Source organism: Lissotriton vulgaris, chromosome 4_1 (assembly GCF_964263255.1).
Source record: "Lissotriton vulgaris chromosome 4_1, aLisVul1.2, whole genome shotgun sequence".
Classification (NCBI taxonomy): domain Eukaryota; kingdom Metazoa; phylum Chordata; class Amphibia; order Caudata; family Salamandridae; genus Lissotriton; species Lissotriton vulgaris.
In genome coordinates, this window is record NC_141691.1 from 141820867 (window position 1) to 141842403 (window position 21537).

At 43.9% G+C, this 21537-nt stretch overlaps 1 protein-coding gene across 1 annotated transcript in view; it reads right to left on the bottom strand.

Annotated features, from left to right (window-relative positions):
- The window catches only part of ZDHHC15 (zDHHC palmitoyltransferase 15), a 268386-nt gene that overhangs the window by 211169 nt on the left and 35680 nt on the right, over positions 1-21537 (bottom strand). Inside the window, exon 2 of the mRNA XM_086918406.1 lies at positions 13109-13135. Coding sequence (XP_086774532.1) covers positions 13109-13135 — 27 coding nt within the window. The remainder of the gene's footprint in view (positions 1-13108; positions 13136-21537) is intronic.

Genomic DNA, 21537 nt, shown 5'->3' on the forward strand with positions numbered 1-21537 from the left:
GAGGACTCCCAGCTGCAGGGGGTCAGACTCGTGTCTGTGGTGGCAGCATCCATTTTGTGGAGCTGAGGCTTCGCTTAACTTTAACCGGGGTTCACAGTTACATACATGTCGTGTCCCTCTAGAAGGGTGGAATGCTAACCCCGTCGCCAGAATTGGCGAGGGGTTAGTATTCCAATTCGTATGACACCTTACTCGACATGTTTTGATAAAGCAATACCAAAGATAGCATTTAACCGCGAGGATTATAATGCACTTAAGAGTATATGGTATGCGTTATCATGGAACAGCTATTGGGACTTGATTCCGCAAGCTGCAGACAGGCTCAGCTCATGCCAGAGCACCATCTCACACGATTCCAAGCACTCTGCCTTCAGGATTGTCAAGGCCTGCCATAGGAGTGACTGATAGGAATCTGTGTGTCCATTTTAGTGTTAGGTATAGGTATACTACACCTACAGCAAAGGGTGATTACACGACTTTGCCCCAGCTGTCATGCAGCCAGTTGTGTCAAATTTAGGAGGCCAGCCAGGGGTGGCATAATACATGCTGCAGCCCCTGGCAGCCCTGGGTACACCCATGCCCTGAGTTACAGGGTCTGATAGGGTGGCCCAGTACCAATTGGAAATGTACCTAGGGTACATGGAATCCATTTTAAAGAGAGAGCAGTAGGCCTGGGGTCCTGATTGGCAGGGTCCCAGGTCGACTATGTCCAAAACCAGCTAAAACACAGGGCAAAAAGTTGGGGGCAACCATAGTCAGGATGTACCTTCCTACACAACCCCCCCCCCCCCCCCCCCCCCCCAAACGAAAGGAGATAAGGCTATCCTTGTCCAGGTAAGCCTCTATTACCTAAGTGGCCATATAAGGAAGTACCAGCTCTGGCTTGGTTTCCCCCTGTGTCATGGCCCACTAGGCAACCCCTCACCCTAAGGGTATCTGAGGGTCTCCACCATAGGGAATCTCTGTCTCTGGTGTGTCTTGGGAAAGTAAAAGGCTGATGCTAGGATGGAGTACTGAAGTGAGGCTCCTCTACCTTTGGGCTCAACTTCCTCCAATCACCATCCATCATATGTGCCTTTCTTCCTTTAGCTGAGATGCACTGAGCTCTCAGGGTCAGCCTCTGGCTACCTAAAGCTGGAGGCTGAGTCCCTCTGTTTGGCTTACTTGAGGGACAGGTCAGGTCTGGGGTTTTTAGGCCCCATGTTTGGCTGTGCCCAACAGTGTCCAGCTGTGGGAGTTCCCTAACTACTTTTAAGGGGGATCCCTCAGGAGTCTGTTCTATTTTCACTTGGCCAGGTTTACCAGCTTCAGTGATCCTAATCTGCTGATTAAGGGGTTCCTTTGGACAGGGTGCCCTTTGGGGTCCACCACTGGCCTCCCTGACCTCTTCAGCCCTGGGCTGACTGAGGCAGGGTAGAGAGGTGCAGGTTACCTGCTCCAGACTGGGTCCCACCTGGGAAGGGTCCACTGCCATCAGGGGTTCTGCCAGGCTAGGCCTGACTACCTCTGGGGCAGTTCCTTCAACAGGGGTAGAGTCAGTTCCCTGAGGAGGCTGGCTCTCACCTAGTGTCTGGGAGGGGGAAGACTCTTCTTCCTCCTCAATGCTCTCTGTTTGAGTGGAGTGATCCATTGTTTCAGGCTTCACAACCTCACTATCTGTCTGAGTAGAGGCTGAGACCATTTCAACCTTGCCAACCTTTTCAGGAGGGCACTCAGTTTGTGTTTGGGCTGTGACTGCCACAGCCCTCCTATCCTGTTCTGGAAAGTCTGTCTGAGCCTGGGCAGTGGCTACCACTGCCCTTCCAACCTTTTCAGGGAGGACTGGTGCTTGGACTGGGGCTGTAGCTATTACTGCCCCACTAACCTGTCTGGATAGGCCTATCATTCTGGAATGAGTTTCTTGTTCCACCTCAGCCCATGCTGAGAGTTCTAGGTCATTCCCCAGTAAGCAATCTACAGGTAGGTTATCTGTCACTGCCACTCTCATGGGCCCTGTGACATTACCCCAGCTGAGCTTGACTACTGCCATGGGATGCCTTCTCTTCATTCCATGAATGTCTGTCACCTGATAAGTAAAACCAGGGGTCAGTTGAGCAGAGGGGACCAGATGGTCACTCACCATGGTGAGGCTGGCCCCTGTGTCTCTGAATGCCTCAACTTTCTGACCATTCACTAAAACTTCTTGTCTATACTTGCCCAAAATGTGGGGTCCAGTAGTGAAGTTGGCAAACCCCATGCCAGTCTCACAGACAAGAGTGTGGTCAGGGAACCTGGCTAAGCCATAGTCCTCCTGATTGCCCAAAGTAATGCCCACCACATTCTTGGGGGCACTCCCACCACCTGGGGGATTACCACTAGTGGTAACAGGAGGTTTAGGAGTATTACCTGGGGGTATATTTCCCTTATTGCCATTTTTAGGGCAACTGGCATCACTTTTGTAATGGCCCACCTGTTTACAGGTATGACAATAAGGTTTCTTTTGCTCTGAAGGAGTGTTCTGGGACCCACCACCCTTGTTGGAGTTTTGGGGCCCTTGGGAAGTCTTCTCTGTGGATTTATCCCCACCCTTCTCTTGAGGCTTGGTTGATTCCTTTTTCTGGTCACCACCCTGGTTTTTAGGCCTAACCCTGGTTCTGACCCATTTGTCTGCCCTCTTACCCAATTCTTGTGGAGAGGTCAGATCAGAGTCTACCAGGTGCTGGTGTAATAACTGGTTCTGACAATTATTTAAGATTTGCTCCCTCATAATTAGATTGTACAATCCTTTAAAATCAGTAACCTTACTACCCAGTAGCCAGCCTTCAAAAGCCTTAGTGGCACAATCAACAAAGTCAGTCCAATCTTGAGACTGAGTTTTCTGGGTGTCTCTGAACAGCATCCTGTATTGTTCAGTGGTTAAACCAAACCCATCAACCAGTGTATTCTTCAAGATTTGGTAATTGTTAGCATCCTCAACTCTAGTAGTGAGGAGCTTATCTCTACCTTTACCATCAAAGGAGAGCCACAAGATAGCTGCCCACTGACTTTGGGGAACACCCTGCACAGTGCAGGCTCTCTCCAAAGCAGTAATCCATTTGTGGATGTCATCCCCTTCCCTAAAGGGGGGCACTATCTTATTCAGGTGCTTTGTATCAAAACTCCTTTCCCTATTGCTAGGTTTATTGCTGCCACCAGTGGGCTGTGGCCCACATAATTCTTGCTCTCTAGCAAGGGCAAGTCTCTCTTTGGCCAGGGCAAGTTCTTCCCTTTCAATCCTCAGTTTGATTGCCCTTTCTTCTGCTTCATACACTCTCCTCTTAGGGGAAGACATCCCTCTGTGAGAAGAGTTGAGAGAGCCATTGGTTCGAAAGGACCTGTTAGAGCCTCTTGATAGAGACCTAACTCGTCCATTCCCAATGTTAAGCTGACCTGAGAGTGGGCCCAGGGGTCCCCCAGTACCAAGCTCATGTCTGCTTAAGTTGGACCTGGTTAGTCTAATGACTTCTACCTGTCCCTTGTCTGCCTCCTCCCCTGACAACTGGTCATCATCCTCATCCTCAGCATCATCTGTTTCCTGGAGGGGATGGTCCTGGCTATCAAAGGGTCCCTGTAAGGAGGGCATACTTCCTTCTGGATTAGAAGGGTCTGGGTTACCAGCCCTACTGGCATCATAAGCCTCTAGGAGACCAATCAGAAAGGAAGTGGTGGGGTTAGACCCCTGTTTTAGTTTCCTGAGAGTACACACTTGTCTCATCTCATGGAAGCTAAGAGCAGTATATTTAGAAGGGACCTGTGGAGGGTCCACTGACACAAGGGGAGACTCAGAGTTTCCTCCTTTGTCCGACATACTGTTTCTAGTGTGGTGTAAGTGATGCACCTACCTACACTATGTGTTTACCTACTGATCCCTTGCTAAGAGTTGCAGCCAAGGTGTGCTAGGCCTTGAGGAGCTGCAACAGCTGGTTCAGTAGAACTCAGAGTATTCTAAGCTTAGTTATATGTACTAACAGTACTTATGTGATCTTTCAACAAGATATTCTTAGGATACGTGTGGTAAAACAACAGCAAGCTCAAATCCCAACCGCTGCTCACCAATGTGAGAAGGTGGCCTGATATGCAGTGCTCACTATTCTAGTGAACACTATGTATCAGTCCAGCAACCCTTATTGATGATTGGTTGTAAGTCAACCTTATAGACCAGCTATCCTAGTAGCGTGGATACGAGCAGTCTAAGGCTAAAGACTCGAGAGGGCGTGTTAAGCCAGCTGTTATACCACATATACCCCTTGAACACCAAGTGAAAGGACACCACACAAGTGTTATGAAAATAAACAGTTATTTATTAAAGATCACAACAGCCCTGTACTCTTTATGAGGACAGGGTACTAAGCACAAACCAAAACTCTTATAAAAATACTTAAGTTAGCACAGTATATACAAATGCCCGAGGGGCACGGAAAACCATATACTTGAAAAGTGGAATGCGAAATTACTAGCAGGTAAGTACAGTACTAATAGGCTTAGGAATCGCTAGGACTTGACTATAGAACCTTCAGATTACTTATAGGAGGCCTAGGGGACTCGGGTGCAGTGTGTGCACTCTCACGCGAGATGCGGGACAAAGTCTATGGTAGCTAGAATTTGCAAAGTTAGTGTTCTCGGGCGAACCCGACCTGGTAGGGAGAAAACGAAAGTAGATTCTGACCCTTGGATAGTGAGGCTATGCTGGGGCACCGAAATGCCGAAGTTACCTAGCCCAGGGGCTGCAGCTGCATAGGTCTCAAAAGACGTCGGGAATCCTTGTTGACGGACCAGGAGCCTGGAAGAAAGAAGTTGCTGGCAGGCGACCAGTGAAGAAAGTTCGGTGGATCCAAGCCTGGATCGATGTAAGATGACACCTGAAAGCAGAGGGGACCAAGTTCGAGACTACTAGCCAGTAGTCAGTGGGCACCAGGAGGGCACCGGATGGTAGCCACCTCGACAAGGCGTGTGGGTGACGCTGGGCTCGGAGATCTCACGGACCAGGAGGCGTTGTCGGCGACCAGGAAGGAGGATCGAGCTGTCCCACGAAGATAGAAGCTGTCGGCGTCGCTGGACCCAGGATTGGGCAACAAAGCCTTGGCAAATTCAAGCCCACGCGGTGGACCTAAAATGGCGTCTGGAGTGGACCAGGAGGGTCCGGGGTGCCTCTCTTCAAGAAGGAAGCAAGGGCCAGTCTGGAGCAACCAGACCAGCGGCAGTGATGTCGTCGGGCGTCGTTCAGAAGGCCACAAGCCAGCCGGCTAGTAGCCAAACAACGCGGTGCACAGCAAACAGCAGAAGGGCCCCACGCAGATCGTGGAGATGCAGGGAGGCTGACCTTGGGTGCTGGAGCTGCGCAGGGTCGGGGCTTCTCGGACCCCAAAGCACTCACCCGTGGAGGACACGGTGGGCTTGCAGTAAAGATGTCGTGCAGTCTTGGCGATCGTCGGTCCCTCGAGGTCTCGTCGCACTCACGGTTCTCAGCTTGGCTGTAGAGGTGAGTAGAGGTCAGAGGTGCCAGGGAAGCCGGGTCTCGTCGAGCTGGGTCGTCGGATTCGTGATGAAGGACTTGCAGCAGACCGCAGTGTTCTTTAGGATGGTGCCTGCGGATGCAGGGTGACTACTCCTTAGCCACAAGGGAGAATCTTGATGAAGAAATCTTGAAGTCCTTTCGAAGAAAGTCGTGTCTTGATTCCAAAGATGATCTAATTTGAACAGGGGGCCCGCTCCCATCTTTATACTAAAAAAGGGGGCTGACCCGGTGACTAGGTCCTGCCTATGGGTGGGACTAGGAGGGGGCTGGTTACACCCCTCTGCCATGCCGGACTTCCCCAGGCCAGGGGCTGGTGTGCCCCTGGAACTGGTTCAGACCGGCCTATGCGTAGTGAGCACCGGGGTGCCACTCAGCAGTCACCTTCCTGAAAAGCCCTGCCTACCCAGGATACACAAAACCATGTCTGGGACGGTGCTAGCACCGCCCCTGACAGGAAACCCTTTGTCCAGGATCCCCGCACTGGGAGGACTCCCAGCTGCAGGGGGTCAGACTCGTGTCTGTGGTGGCAGCATCCATTTTGTGGAGCTGAGGCTTCGCTTAACTTTAACCGGGGTTCACAGTTACATACATGTCGTGTCCCTCTAGAAGGGTGGAATGCTAACCCCGTCGCCAGAATTGGCGAGGGGTTAGTATTCCAATTCGTATGACACCTTACTCGACATGTTTTGATAAAGCAATACCAAAGATAGCATTTAACCGCGAGGATTATAATGCACTTAAGAGTATATGGTATGCGTTATCATGGAACAGCTATTGGGACTTGATTCCGCAAGCTGCAGACAGGCTCAGCTCATGCGAGAGCACCATCTCACACGATTCCAAGCACTCTGCCTTCAGGATTGTCAAGGCCTGCCATAGGAGTGACTGATAGGAATCTGTGTGTCCATTTTAGTGTTAGGTATAGGTATACTACACCTACAGCAAAGGGTGATTACACGACTTTGCCCCAGCTGTCATGCAGCCAGTTGTGTCAAATTTAGGAGGCCAGCCAGGGGTGGCATAATACATGCTGCAGCCCCTGGCAGCCCTGGGTACACCCATGCCCTGAGTTACAGGGTCTGATAGGGTGGCCCAGTACCAATTGGAAATGTACCTAGGGTACATGGAATCCATTTTAAAGAGAGAGCAGTAGGCCTGGGGTCCTGATTGGCAGGGTCCCAGGTCGACTATGTCCAAAACCAGCTAAAACACAGGGCAAAAAGTTGGGGGCAACCATAGTCAGGATGTACCTTCCTACAATCACCAGTGCTAAATACACCTATTACAAGACTACTATCAATGTACCAATTAATGGAAGCAAAGCCCTCTTTAAAGCTGTCAAAATAATGTGCCAACTCCAACTCAGAACCCATTTGTCATACCAACATTTGACAGATGCAATGCTATAAACCTTTTATTCAAGGTCAAAATCACTGAAATCAAAACTACCCACCGTCATACACACCATCACCTCTAACCAGATGTCACACCATTAACTAATCAACCTTTAACACTGTCTCCTATAGATACCTCTCCAACATTATGAACTTACTTAAAACCCCTCCTGCAAAGATAAAAGTGATAAAGTGCTTTCCTGCTTCATCATCAAGGCTTTGCAAGGAGAAGCTCTCACACCCCTTTTCGACATTGCCAGTGCCTCGCTACCTGAGAGCACCTACCAGGGAATCCAGAAAAGCACACAGATCGCTTCCTGCTGACAAAACCTACACTAAATCCATCAGACCTTGCTAACACCCGTCCTACACCCCACCTCTCAAATGTTGGGAAACATTATCAAAAAAGGCAGTCGCCACCCAACTACAGTTGCAAATGAGAAAGAATTCCCTACCAGCTAGAATAACCTACTTCAAAACTACAAAATAATGCCCTGTCCCTCAAAAACAAAAGTGACTCTTGCCTTCTGGTTCAACTCAAACTCTCTGCAGCTTTCAACACAACCAACCATTGATCCACACCCTGAAAACTCACATGGACTTTTGTGGCACAGTCCTTTAAATCCTGTAATGGGTCACATCCTACCTCTCCAACCAACAACAACTCATTCAGAGAGGCACAATGGCATCCAAGACTCACCCCATCACTTGCAGAGTCCTACAGGGCTCCATTGTATTACCTATCATTTCTAACCTTTATATGGAACCTTTGAGATCCAGCCTAGCAGACAGCAACATCAATATACACCAGTATGCTTCAACACCAAATTCTATCTCAAAATCTACTCAACCAACAACACACATAGGCTCAAAGCCGACCTCAAATCCAACCAAACCTGGATGGCAAAAACTGCCTGGTGCTAAACCCTTAATGGAGGTGTCCAATGTCATCCCAAAGACTCTCCTCCTGAAAGGCATCCTTCAGGCAGCAGAACAACTCATCAAAGGGCTGAAGAAGTTCAATCACATCACCCTTGAATTACATTATTTACACTGGCTCCCACTACTGGCCCAGATGATCTTTAAGACCAGCTGCATCCCTTACCAGTCCCTCTATACCAAGACCCCTGTCAACCTAGCTAACAAAGTCTGGTTTTATCATCACAGATAATAGACTAAACACTGCAGGAAGGAGAAAACAAGCTTTTTTAACCCACATCCCCAAAGGATGTGGACCAACATTCCCTTCAACATCAGAACAACACCAACCCTCCTACAATTCAGGGCAAATCATCTGAAAACTCACCTCAAGGAACACTGCCTCAGATAGGCTGACTTCTCACCTCTTCCAATAGCCCCACCTCCTCCCACTGTCCTCTACTGACATGTAGCCCCACTGGGACTGACCGCCTTTACAACACAGCACAGTTGCTAGAAGGCTAGGTCTGCGCTTTAGAAATTCTAAACCAAAACAAACAAAGCTTTTAAAAATAAGGCTCTACTCTGTGACAGTCCTCTCTACACCTTTTGAGACTCGCTGAGTGGATGACACAACTTTACTCTAAGCAGCCATTGTTAGATAACAAAGAGAAACAAACAAAAAAAACTGTTCTTTTTGGGGACCTGAGCATGTAGCCCTGGCCAGACGAAATCTCTTTACCTGTGCCCAGATACGCAGCTGCTTTCAATCATGTTTCATTAATTCAAATCAAATAACCACGGCACACTGTTTCTGGACATTAATCAGGTTTAACAGTATTTTTTTGCTTTGTTTTAAACAAGGGAAGTTACATTTTAAATATTATACTTAGATGTTATAAAACAATCTTGAATATATTTAGTGTTAATGCAGATTAGTTTCCAGAAACTGTGAGCTTGGTTTGAAATAACCAAACAGGACTTAAAATTTTATTTTGGGCTCCTGTAGTTGACAGCTTTGAAATGTGAGAAACCTCAAATGTTGAAATGTTGGCAACAAACCGCATGTGAGACACTTATAATCAGATAGGCTGCTGCATAATCTTTGCAAGAGTGAAAAATATGATCTCATTGGCCATAAATTTAGGCTCCGTCTGAATTAATTAGTCCCATCAATGCTGAAATTGGAAAAAATGTACTCTGGATACCCATACATTTTAAGTCAAGGTGTGGCAGAGGAAAAGGGATGGAGTCATACATCTTTATTTTTTATCTGCTGCAAAGAAATTGACAATAGGGACATATGTGACAGTAAATTTGTTCAAGCTTATTTAAAAGTCCACAAAGAGGCTGTATTTCTATATGTCATAGGCTTAAAACCAGAGCACATCTACTGAAGAGATCTTTGTGTCCCCAGAGATATTCAGGTAATTATAATATTAACAGTAAGATAACTCGAGTGAATAATGCAGTTTAAGACGATTTCTGTGTTTTGTCCAGTTACAGTTTTGTTTCATAAAGTAGCATACAGGGTCAATGTGCCCGCTGCACAGTACATTGTGTAACATGCAGATCACAGATTCGTATTTCATGTAAATAGGTAAGTGGGTTACTGCTTTTGACACAGAGATTCTTTTGTTACCTCCAGTTCATAAGTTGCAGTCCTCATACAGCACAGTGAGATATGAACTGACATCAAGCAGCTGCAAGTCGTGGGTTTAGATCTTTATTATTATTTACCTTTTGTTAGTCTATGCTTGCAACAATGGTTCCTTTGGGTAGTAATAAAGTCTTATTAATACAGACAAACTCAACACTGCATTATGTTTTAAATCCTGACTTAGTGTTTCTCTTGACCATGCATACACAACATATAAAGTCTAAGTATGGACGATATGGTACTCCAACATTTTATAACCCTCATTGTCTTTTGTAATTTCCTGTACAATGATTTACAAACTTGTATGAGTTATTTTCTCTTTGAGTATGACAAATTGGTCTGACACATACACTGGGATGATTAGTGCTATGAAAGAATTACATAAAAGAGTAAGTGCCAATTAAATTGCCGTTTGTGTAATTCCTCATACACGCAGATAGAACAGTCATTCTTACACTGCATGCACATCTCTTACAAAAGGGTTTTGAACAAAGTATAAAACCTGCCCCAAAATCATCGTTTTTCTAAAGTACCTGTGAAAGGATAAGCTGTGCATCTTTATTTCCTTCCAATCTGTTGGCATCTACGTGATAGGCTCCAAATGGCTCCTAGCCAGTGTGATGCTTAAACAAAAGAAGGGCTGATAGCCCCTTAAATCAGGAGTTTGTTTGAGACCCAGCTGGAAGTTAAAATATGAAAGCACCCTCTCCACCTGCGGGTAGCTGCTCCGAATAGAAAGCAGGCAATGTGAGGGCACTGCGGAATTGTGTCCAGGTGTTGGAAAATTACACCAAGACAGATTCAGCGTACTTCCCTGGGTCGGCCAGATGTGGTTCAGAAACAGCTGGCAGAATTGGAATCTCAACCCCACACTGGCCGCCATCCCGTCAGCAACAGGGTCCAACTGGAGCCTAGCACAAACAAGCATTGGCAAAGCCAATAGGTCTTAGCAATGCCCGATCTATCGGTCTTGTCAATGTGAATGTCTTTTAACCATGTTGTCTAGCAGCACATCTGCTGCTCAGCATGGTTGAAAGTTACCGAAAGTCCAAAATCACAGGATGTTTGCAGAAGCAAGTCTCTTCGCCCCCCCCCCCCAATTTGAGTTTATTGTCTTGCCCCTCCTAACACAAAAAAGTGCTATGACATGGCCTGCGCTTGCCGTATCGTAGCGCTTTTTTCCGAGACTTTCATACATGTAAAATCCTCCATGGAGCAGAACAAGACAAACATATTAGCTCTGTGCATAATTCCAAGTTCACTGGATAACCAATAGAAATATTTCACAGTATTCATAATGTTCTCATTGCTCCAAGATGCAAATATATTTCTGGCCTTCCAGTACACCCCGTATTTACAATCCGCCTGCCTCTACATGGCCACCGACAAGCGCAACCTGTCTCCACACAGTCTCCCAACCAGGGATGCAGCCAATACCCATCTCTAGACCCTACATGCCACCCACATGTATAAAGAACCAACCTCTGTATTTCTGCCCTTATATGCTACCAGCCCAGCTTCGCTAAGACTCAATGCAAAGTATCTTCACACAACCTACACATCTACCCCACTATACGCTAAGAGTAAGGTAACAGTGCTTCAGGACCACACTACTGGCAACAAAGCATTGCATAACTGACAAAGAAAATATGTAGACAATTCATAGAATATAAGTAACCAGGCGATGCGTGGTCACCCTCAGTAGGGGTTTTAATTACGTAAGAAATTGCACTCATTTTTTCAACTTATGACAAAAAGTGGAGTCACGGCTCGTGGAATCTGAATTTGCAATGTGCAGACAATATATGAATGTTTACTCTGGGCATTCAATTCAAACAGGAAAGAAAAATATTCTCATCACGATTCAAACCATGTAGCTAAGTGTGGAAGCAGAGCTTAGAGTCCGGGAGGCTGAGTCAAAGAAAACAATTGTGTACTCTTTTACGCACTCTTACATACCTTTGTGAATCGCCTCCATAGAGAGCAGAGTATTTTCTATTTGCATTAACTGTATATGACTGTTCCCATTTTATTTATTTTTATTTAGATGTTTGGGCCAGTTCACTAAGGTTGTAAGAGTCCATAAGAGTACTACACGAGTACAACTTTACGTACTCCACAACGTGAATAGGACTCTGGGTCTCCAAGTTTAATTGTTAATGGCGTAATGACCAGACCACATACACTCGGGGAGTTTTCAGCCGATTCTCCCTTACGACCATCAACTCTATGGCTCTGGTGCACCATCAGCCAGGTGTCTTCAGACAAATACTGCTCCTTGGATAGATCCCTACCAACATTGAAGCTTAGTCAATTTTCTACAATCACCTAAAGTTTACTTCCATTTAATTTGCTTTCTGAAGCTAGGGAAATCTTTCTGACCTTTGTATAGCTGTTGAAGTTTACAACAAAGACCCTAAAAAGTTGGGTTTTCTGGAAGTAGACCTTTATTATCTTTCTGCGTGTAGTTACCTTCACAGCTTTTTCAACAGTGCCAAGAAACAATCTGCAGTTTTTCAAGTTTGTTAATTTGACCTAAATTACTTGATGACTAAACATATGTTGTGTAAATATCTTTAATGCTACATTGCATGTTAAAACAAATTCAAAACATGGACCATTGGCTTTGAATATCAATAAATGAGTCCGACCACCCATACACTGATTCTCTGGGCGCAGCACAAATGTATAACAGTTTCTGGAGGAGCTGAAAGACCCTCTTGCAGCAGGCAGGTCATCGGTCAACATTAAACAAAGGATAGGGAGAGAAGAACAACTAGGGGAGGGTCCATGTCTATTCCCGCCCCATCCTGAACCACAAGGGCAAAAGATTCAGCCTGGGAGTGAAGGGGGAAGGTGTGGTAGCACCACGCCGCAGGGTCTATTACAGAGGGTGAGGCCCAAAGTTTCTGTTGTTGCTTGGACAGAGTAACTCATATGTCCCAGCTGCGCATATGTTGGGGAAACAAAGATCCGTTAATCAAAAAAGTGCAGCTCCCTGAACCAGGGGGGACTGAAGCATAAGAATTCCAGTTTGGAAAGGTCCTCTATTAGCGGTTGACAAAGATGGGAATATTTCTTGTCAGTGTCGGTAAGGGTGTTCAGTCATGCATTCCATGGCCTATGTTTGCCAAAATCTCTGGAACCATAATGCTATATATAGAAAGGGGCTCAACATTCTTCCAGAAAAATGCAAGTCGTTGTTTCGTGGCTCTAGACATGATTCAGATCACTGCCCAGTCCACGTGGGCAGTCCAAGGATCAGGGTAGCAGGATCTGCCAGGATGGGGTAGCCCAGAGTCAATCAAAGACATTTATAGAGCGCACTACTTACCCGTAGGGTCTCAAGGCGCTGGGGGGAGTGCCTTTAATGTGTTCCAGAACCTTTTTTCAGTATCTTTGGATTAGGGACCAGGACCACCAAATATGGAGGAAGCTGCCTGCATCTTGGTGACAGTATCAGCAGGGTGTGGGGGAGTTTGTGAAGATGCAAAAAAGCCTGGCGGGTGTCAGGTACCATTAGAACATAACTTTCAAGAATGCTTTTAACAAAACGTATTGAAATCACATTTAATTTTGTTTCGGTCACAGAAAGGAGATTACCTTTTTCTAGAGGATTCACCAACGTCACTGCAAAAAAACAAAAGGAAAAAGTCTTTAAAACACATCACTTAAAACCATGTGTTTGCATTCAGTAATTCCAGACATTCCTTACAATAGAATCAAAAACTAGAAGATTCAGATATAAAGCACTTCAACTTAAACCACAAGATTTGCTAAAGTAAAAAAGTATATAAATAAATCAGATTGGTCCCTGGTGCCAGATACATATACTGGAGGCCTTCTAGGAATGTTTTTTGTTTTCAGAAAGATGGACACTGTTGTAGTGATGAGCATTAGCTGCCATCTTGGATTGGGGTTTCTGAAACAAAAAAAGCATGGTTGCCAGTGTGTATGTCTACATAATGTTGCCCTGGCACCCATTTCGGGTTTTATTTTTAAGTTCACCTTACGGTTTGGAGATGGCCAACAGCCATTTTCAACAGTGATAAAATCACAACCAAAATGTTGAGGCAGGAAATCATGACTCAATTGAAACGCCAGCCTCTCCGGAGTCAAGCACCATCCCAACACTCGACAATGGTAATAGAGGGGGGTGGAGGGTATGTGTGTGTGTCTGTGATCAGCCCTTTATACCCATTGATCTAATTAATAATCATTCACAATTGACTTCGACCCCAAAATAGCACATAACATGGGATCAGGCTACTTTAGCCACTAGCTCTCTTTCCTGTGAGCGACGCATTTTGCTTGCAAATTGTGCACAATGGGTCAAAACTTTGTGCACTTCAGTGCCAGGTTTTGTAGGCCAATATTCCCGCTTTTGTTTCTCTTTTTATTTTGCAATGCGTATTTATTTTTTACATTTTATTTTTTTCATTGCAAACATTTGCAATCCTTAGCCCTCCAGTTCACCGTTCCAACACCTCCAGATCACTAGAAAGACTGAATAAATGATGGACCCTACCTGAGATAAGCACCTGACTACTCTCCCCCCATGAGCTATCCTTGCCCTTAAGTTTTAATTAAAGGGGTTGTGTGCACACTGAATGGCACCCATCAACACCGTGCCTATTCCCTAGGGAATTACAATGCAAAATTTACAACAGCAAAGGTGCACCACAAAAAATGAATCAGTTGGTATAAACGATATTTAAGTAACCATAAGAAGAAAGTTCCTCAGAAATATTTAGAGTTCTTCTTTCAATCTTTATTTTTCAATTCAGTATAAAAGCACAAACAGCCGACGCGTTTCGTCCCAACATGGGACTTCTTCAGGGCTGTCGGTAAAAAAAGACATACACATACAATCAATCTTAATGTACAAAACAATTTTTTCTGACTTACAGTTAAAATAACATTTAACATTTATAAGAACCTCTTTAAAAGAAACATAAGACATTTCTGACAAGAACATGAAGCTCCTACATGATTTGGAACTGGGGCTTTTGGTCCTTTATCAATCGTTTTTGTGGCAAAATGCCGGATGGCCTAAGTTTATCTACATTATTTACATTCCTAGTGTTGATCGGAGATTCAGGATGACTTGTAAATCTCTACAATAATCCAAATTGGAGTATGATAACATGCATCACAAGTTTATATCATCGGAACATCTTCATACATCTTGCAGCTTGCTTCATGGGGTGGCAACCCTGTATGCCCAGCCTGCAGCCCATGTGATTGACCGTGAATAAAGTGGCAAGTGGAGTGCAGAACAGAGAGGCCAAAATGAATTTAATAGGTTGGTTTCTATATATAAGGGGAAATATGCAAATGAAAACCAGCCAGCCCAAGTGAAGAGATGAACCCAAAAGTTGAAAAGTATTATCAAGAGAAAGTATGTAGTGCATATGGGGACCAAGCAAGGTAAGTCACTACATTTCAACTGCAGACAACTTATGGTTCTTGGGTATTGATCACCAACCTACACACCCAAGGGGAGGAAACAGAGAACTGGCGCTAAGGCAACGGGAGACGGGCTGGATATGCAGGCTGCGCTGCATTGAACTCGGCCACAACACCGAAGATGAGTTACACTATTTCCTGGAATAATCTGCTGTAAGGGTTTCCTTTAAGCATAATGCTGCTCTGTTTTCATCACACTCAGAATTAAAGGCAGGTTTATAATTAGTCTCTTGCCCAGCCTGTTTTATCGTGCTGTATTTTTCACAAAAAGAAAATGATACTTTATATGTATAAACTGTAATGTTATACTCATGTATGTCCTTTTTGAAAACAATTGGATTGTTTATGATAACTATGCAGCACAGTGTATCTTCATCGGACTGATTCAACTACAAATTGCAGATGCCCCTTCAGAACTCAGATAAAATGGCACCCCTCTGACCCCTATCCCGACCCTACCTGTCATTTGAGCCATACTGAACGACGCCTGTGTATACACCTGCTTTCCTGCCAGATTTGAGCTTGCTCAACTTACAAATCATGATTCAGCACTTAAGCTTGTCATCCCGTTCTTAAACACTAGGAATGTAAATAATGTAGATAAACTTAGGCCATCCGGCATTTTGCCACAAAAACGATTGATAAAGGACCAAAAGCCCCAGTTCCAAATCATGTAGGAGCTTCATGTTCTTGTCAGAAATGTCTTATGTTTCTTTTAAAGAGGTTCTTATAAATGTTAAATGTTATTTTAACTGTAAGTCAGAAAAAATTGTTTTGTACATTAAGATTGATTGTATGTGTATGTCTTTTTTTACCGACAGCCCTGAAGAAGTCCCATGTTGGGACGAAACGCGTCGGCTGTTTGTGCTTTTATACTGAATTGAAAAATAAAGATTGAAAGAAGAACTCTAAATATTTCTGAGGAACTTTCTTCTTATGGTTACTTAAATATCGTTTATACCAACTGATTCATTTTTTGTGGTGCACCTTTGCTGTTGTAAACCTCCAGATCACTAGTTCCACCACCCTCCAGATCACTAGTTCCACCACCCTCCAGATCACCGATCCAATTGTAGACACCACACAACAGTAATACTTTTCCTATACAAAACACAGTAAGTGAAAAGTGCAAACACCACGGTCATCTTCCCATTAAGAAAGCGAGTTCCCTGCATGCCCAAAAAGTTATACAGACACTACATAAGGCTATAATAATTGCACACTGTGTGCTACACAAGAATTAAACATAACATAGCATGGCACAGCATGGACTAACAGCGAGCAGAACATGAAACAACACACCTCTCAATGGAAGGATCCTGGAAAGGCAGAGAGATGCACAGGTCTCCTCCATGACCCTTCTCTCGAGCAGATGGCTCCTTCATTGGCCTCCTACTTCTGCCACATTCACAGTTCTCTTCCTCTGCGCCCATCAATCATTCTATCTTTTCTCTAACAGCTACATTTTGCTTACGTCCATAAACATCACTAAATGCGTATGACACTGGGGCAATTTCTGGTCTACCATTTTGGGGTTCAATAATTTTTATATGTCCTTCACTGGCTTAACAGTTAACTTTACCCTGAACAGAAAACATATCTCAGCATGCTTTCAGACACTGTCTCAGATGTCATATAGACTTTAATCTACTGATTTTCATTCTCCTCAGTCAGCCATAGCCGGTAGATCCCAGGCATAATTCTGCATTAGGCTTCCTTCCCCATAATAATGCAAAATAGGTTTTCAACAATAGCACTATGGGGTGTGAAGTTATAGGCACTAAATTATTCTTTTAGGGCCCCTTTCCTTATGTCCATGTGGCATCTGCAGTAGGAGGTACACGTGCTGCATGCAGAATATGACACACACAAACAAAATCACCGAAAAAAAGTTTGGAACGCGTTATAAGTGGGTATGGAGATAAAACCCTGAGTTATTTAAATAAAATAGAAATTCACTGGAAAAAAACACAAAGTTTGAAGTGACGTTATAATTAGGTGGCAGAGTCACACAAGAACTAACATTTAAACCAAAAATGCACTTAAATTCGCCAATTACAGTATAGTGAGCGAACTATAACATGCTCCCCTTCATGTTCATATAACATCACGCATGACATCATTGATGACATCCCTGATGAAGTCTCAAATTACATCATTGATGACATCACTGACATCACCCATTATACTGCAATTAAATTCATAAACCCTTATATAATTTAAAAAAAGAAAGTTGTTAGTTTTTCAGTTTTTATAAAGCAAATCCTTGTGTGACTGCCATCTAACTACAATCTGTAATGTCACTTTAATCTTTGTATGTTTTCAATGAATTTCTTTTTTTTAACATAAGGTAAGATCTTATAACTATACCGAACTACAACGTCTCTCTACCCTTTGTTTTTTCCCCCTTAATTTAAGGTTAGGAAAACATAATTTATTATTTCTATACAAAGCCAAATTAACCCACACAACCCTTAGAAATTCAAAACTTAAAGTTATGTGTGTCCTGGTCAAAACTCACATACCGTACAGGGTTGTCAGCTCGATAGTTAAACTAAATTAACTATAACTTTCCCTGCTACCATACACAGTGTTCTCAAACGATGTTATTTCAGATGTCATGAGTGAAGTTCTAAACGTTATGATTTAACTTGCTATATGTGATGTTGTAAGCAAGGGAATAACAACCAGTGTATGGGGAAGGGGCGAGTTATAGTTCATTTAGTCTGGCTAGCGAGTTCACAACACTGTGTATGAAGGTGCACGTTATATTAAGTTTTGGGTGGTGTGAAAATGATAACTTTGAGTTATAACTATAACTTTCGACTTTCTAACTTTAGTGTAGTATAAGTTGGCTTTGTATATAAATAATTACGTTTTTCTAACTAACTTCTTAAACCTTTGTTTTTTTTCATTGAATTTCTTTTTTTTAATTGGTTTCCAATCATATAATGTTCTTTATTTTAGTATTAATTATTTCATATATAAATTTGTTTTTTACAATGTAATAGTACTGCATTACTTGATTGATTATTTCTCGTGGAGTGGCGCACAGTGGAGAGGCATGGTGTAGAGATGAGCAGAGTGCAATGAAGTAGGGTGGTGCACACTATTGTAGAGTGATATACAGTGCAGTAGAGTAGAGTGGTGTAGAGTGCAGTGGCATGAGTAGAGTGGTGAAGAGTGCAATGCCTTGGAGTAATGCAGAGTAGAGTGCAGTGGTGTGGAATAGAGTGGTCAGAGTAGAGTGGCGTAGAGTAGAGTGGCTTAGAGTGCAGTGGCATATAGAGAAGAGCAGAGTGGCACAGAGTGCAGCGGGGTAGAGTGCAGTCGTGGTACAAGAGAGTGCTGTCGAGTAGAGTGGCATAGAGTGCTGAAGAGTAGAGGGCAGAGGCTTACCGTGAAGTTGCATAGAGTGCTGCAGAGTACAGTATAATGCAGTGGCGTAGAGTGAAGTGCTGCAGAGTATAGTAGAGTGGCGTAGATTACAGTGGTGTACAGTAGGTTGGTGCAGAGAAGAGCAGAGGGGCGTAGAGTACAGTAGAGTGGTGTAGAGTGTATTGGTATACAGTAAAGTGGTGCAGAGAAGTGCACAGTAGCGAAGAGTGCAGTATCATGGAGTGGAGTGGCACACAGTAGCGTGGAGTGCCGTGAATGGGCAGAGCGGCGTGCGGTACAGTAGAGTGGACTGGTGTAGAGGTGCAGAGTAGAGTGGAGTGGTGCAGAGTAGAGTAGACTGGCGTAGAGTTCAGTAGTGTACACTGCAGTAAGGTAGAGTCATGCAGAGTGGAGTGAAGTAGCATATAGTGCACTGAGGAAGAGGGCAGAGGAGTAGAGTGCTGCAGAGTACAGTGGAGTGGTGTAGATTGAAGTGGCATACATTAGAGCGGCATACCTTAGAGTGAAGTAGAGTAGAGTGCAGTGGCGTGAAGTGCAGTGGCACAGAGCAAGGTGGTGCAGAGTAGAGTGGCATTGAGTGCAGTGGCATAGAGTGCTATAGAGTAAAGTTGCGTATAGTGCACTGGGGTAGAGTGCAGTGGAGCAGAGTGGTGCAGAGTAGAGTGGCTTAGAGTGCAGTGGCAGGCCCCCTCTGAATTTATTTATTTTTAAACCCTGAAAACTTGGTTGTTATGGTACTCAGCTTCCTAGTGCTGGGACACTTCACATTAAGTAACTATGCGCTTTACAAATGACAATATTTTTATAATAGTATAGTGGTGTAAAGTGTAACGGTGTATGATGCAGTGGCGTAGAGTAGTGTGAAGTAGAATAGGATGGTGTAAAGTGCATTGGTGCAAAGTAGAATAGAGGGTCGTAGAGTGCAGTGGTGCAAAGTAGAGTAGAGTGTTGTGGAGGGCAGTAGCGCAGAGTAGCCTGGTGCAGAGTAGAGTGGAGTAAAGTGCAGTGACAGAGCGCAGTGATGCAAAAATAGAGTGACAGGGTGCAGTGATGCAGAGTAGAGTGCAGTGGTGTAGAGTGGTGCAGAATGGAGTACAGTGGCATAGAGAGCCGTGGTGTAGAGTGCAGTGGTGGAGTGTAGAGTGGCACAGAGTAGAGTGGCATAGAGTGGTGCATAGTAGAGTAGAGAGGGGTAGGGTGGCGCAGAGAAGATTAGAGTGCTGCAGAATAGATTAGAGTGGTGTAAAGTGCAGTGATGTAGAGTAAAGTGGCACAGAGTGCAGTAGTACACAGTAAAGTGGGGTAGAGTGCTGTAGTGCGCAGTAGAGTAAAGTAGCATAGAGTGCTGTGGCGTAGAGTGATGCAGAGAAGAGCAGAGTGGCATAGAGTGCAGTGGTGTAGTGTAGAGTAGTGTAGTTCTCACCTCGGTAGCCAGACTAAATTATCTATAACTTGTCTCTCTACTCAATCAGTCAATCGATCAAAGTTTATATAGCGCAACTACTCACTCAGTAGGGTCTTAAGGTGCTGATCTCTGTACATTTGCTCATCTCTCTTTTTTTTACACTTTTTTTTCTCATTTTGGTGGTACCATGGACCTTTCTCAATAATCTCAAGATTGAGATTTTTGCCTACCTCTACAGAGTTTGCTAAACTGCCTCATGTCTTACAAAAAGACTAATAATCTAGTTTTCACATTAAAACACGGGAGCAAAGACAAAGTGTGGTCAGAACAATATGGCTTCCTTTTTATTTTGTAAGGGCTTTGTTTAACTAATAATTCTGCCTTTTGTTATCACCATATACCACGTTATACTGCGACCCAATATATCACTAGGTTTTTGCCCTTTATTACTTAAAAAGTACTGAACAAATTCAGATCAAATAACAAAAGAATTACCCTTTCCACACCATAATCTATATCCCTGCTAAGTTTCTTGTAAATTAGTTTGTCACAATGTCGAGCCCGGGGCGCTTACGTAGCGCGATCGTATGCGCTCGGGTGCGCTTACGCCGTGCGTATCACGCGGACGCGGCTACGCGATACGTCACGATGATGTTTTCGTTCGCGGCAATAGCGCTAATGGGACGCTCACCGGTACGCGCACCGGGGCGCGCCGCAAGACTGCGCTTACCGGTGCGCACACCGGTACGCGCACCGGGAGCGCTCCAGGGCAAAAAAAAATAATAAATACATGAACAATATACATTAAAAAAATAGTATTACATAAATATACAATATAGGATTCATTATAAAAAATAATATATTTCATAGCTATAGAAATTTGCTATTAAAAAACTTTTGAAATTCACTGAAAAAAACATAGGTTTGGGGCCCTATATATAGTTAGGAATTAGCATTTACAAAACCTATGAAATGCACAGCAAAAACCATAGGTTTCACACCAGTTATAGTTAGGAATTAGCATTTAAAAAACCTATTAAATTCACTGAAAAAACCATAGGTTTGACACCAGTTATAGTTAGCTGGAAATTTTACTGACATAAAAAACCATTGAAATTCCCACGTTATAGTTAGTTGGACTCACTATAACTTGCGCGCCTGCAATGCACTGCTGATGACGTCACATATTACATCACTCATGACATGGTCAGTGACATCACTGATGACACCATCCTTGTGACAGAGTGATAGACCTCCTTTCAGTGTAATGTAACCCTTGAAACACATATTCAAAAATAGAAACTAAAATATAAAACATTTATTTTTCAGAAAGACACACATTCACTGGATGGTGTCATCAGTGAAGTCATGAGTGATGTCACTGACCATGTCATGAGTGATGTAATATGTGACGTCATCAGCAGTGCATTGCAGGCGCGCAAGTTATAGTGAGTCCAACTAACTATAACGTGGGAATTTCAATGGTTTTATGTCAGTAAAATTTCCAGCTAACTATAACTGGTGTCAAACCTATGGTTTTTTCAGTGAATATATATATATATATATATATATATATATATATATATATATATATATATATATATAACAAACCTTCAAGGGGAAGGAGTCCGTTACGGAAGCAAACCAACTTCGGTTAGGACATAAACAAATCAGCTCCTCCCAACTTCCAGCAGCTGGCAGACAAGCACGCCCGAAACGCGTAGCTGTTATCTGCGGTAAAATAAATAACATCATTGAT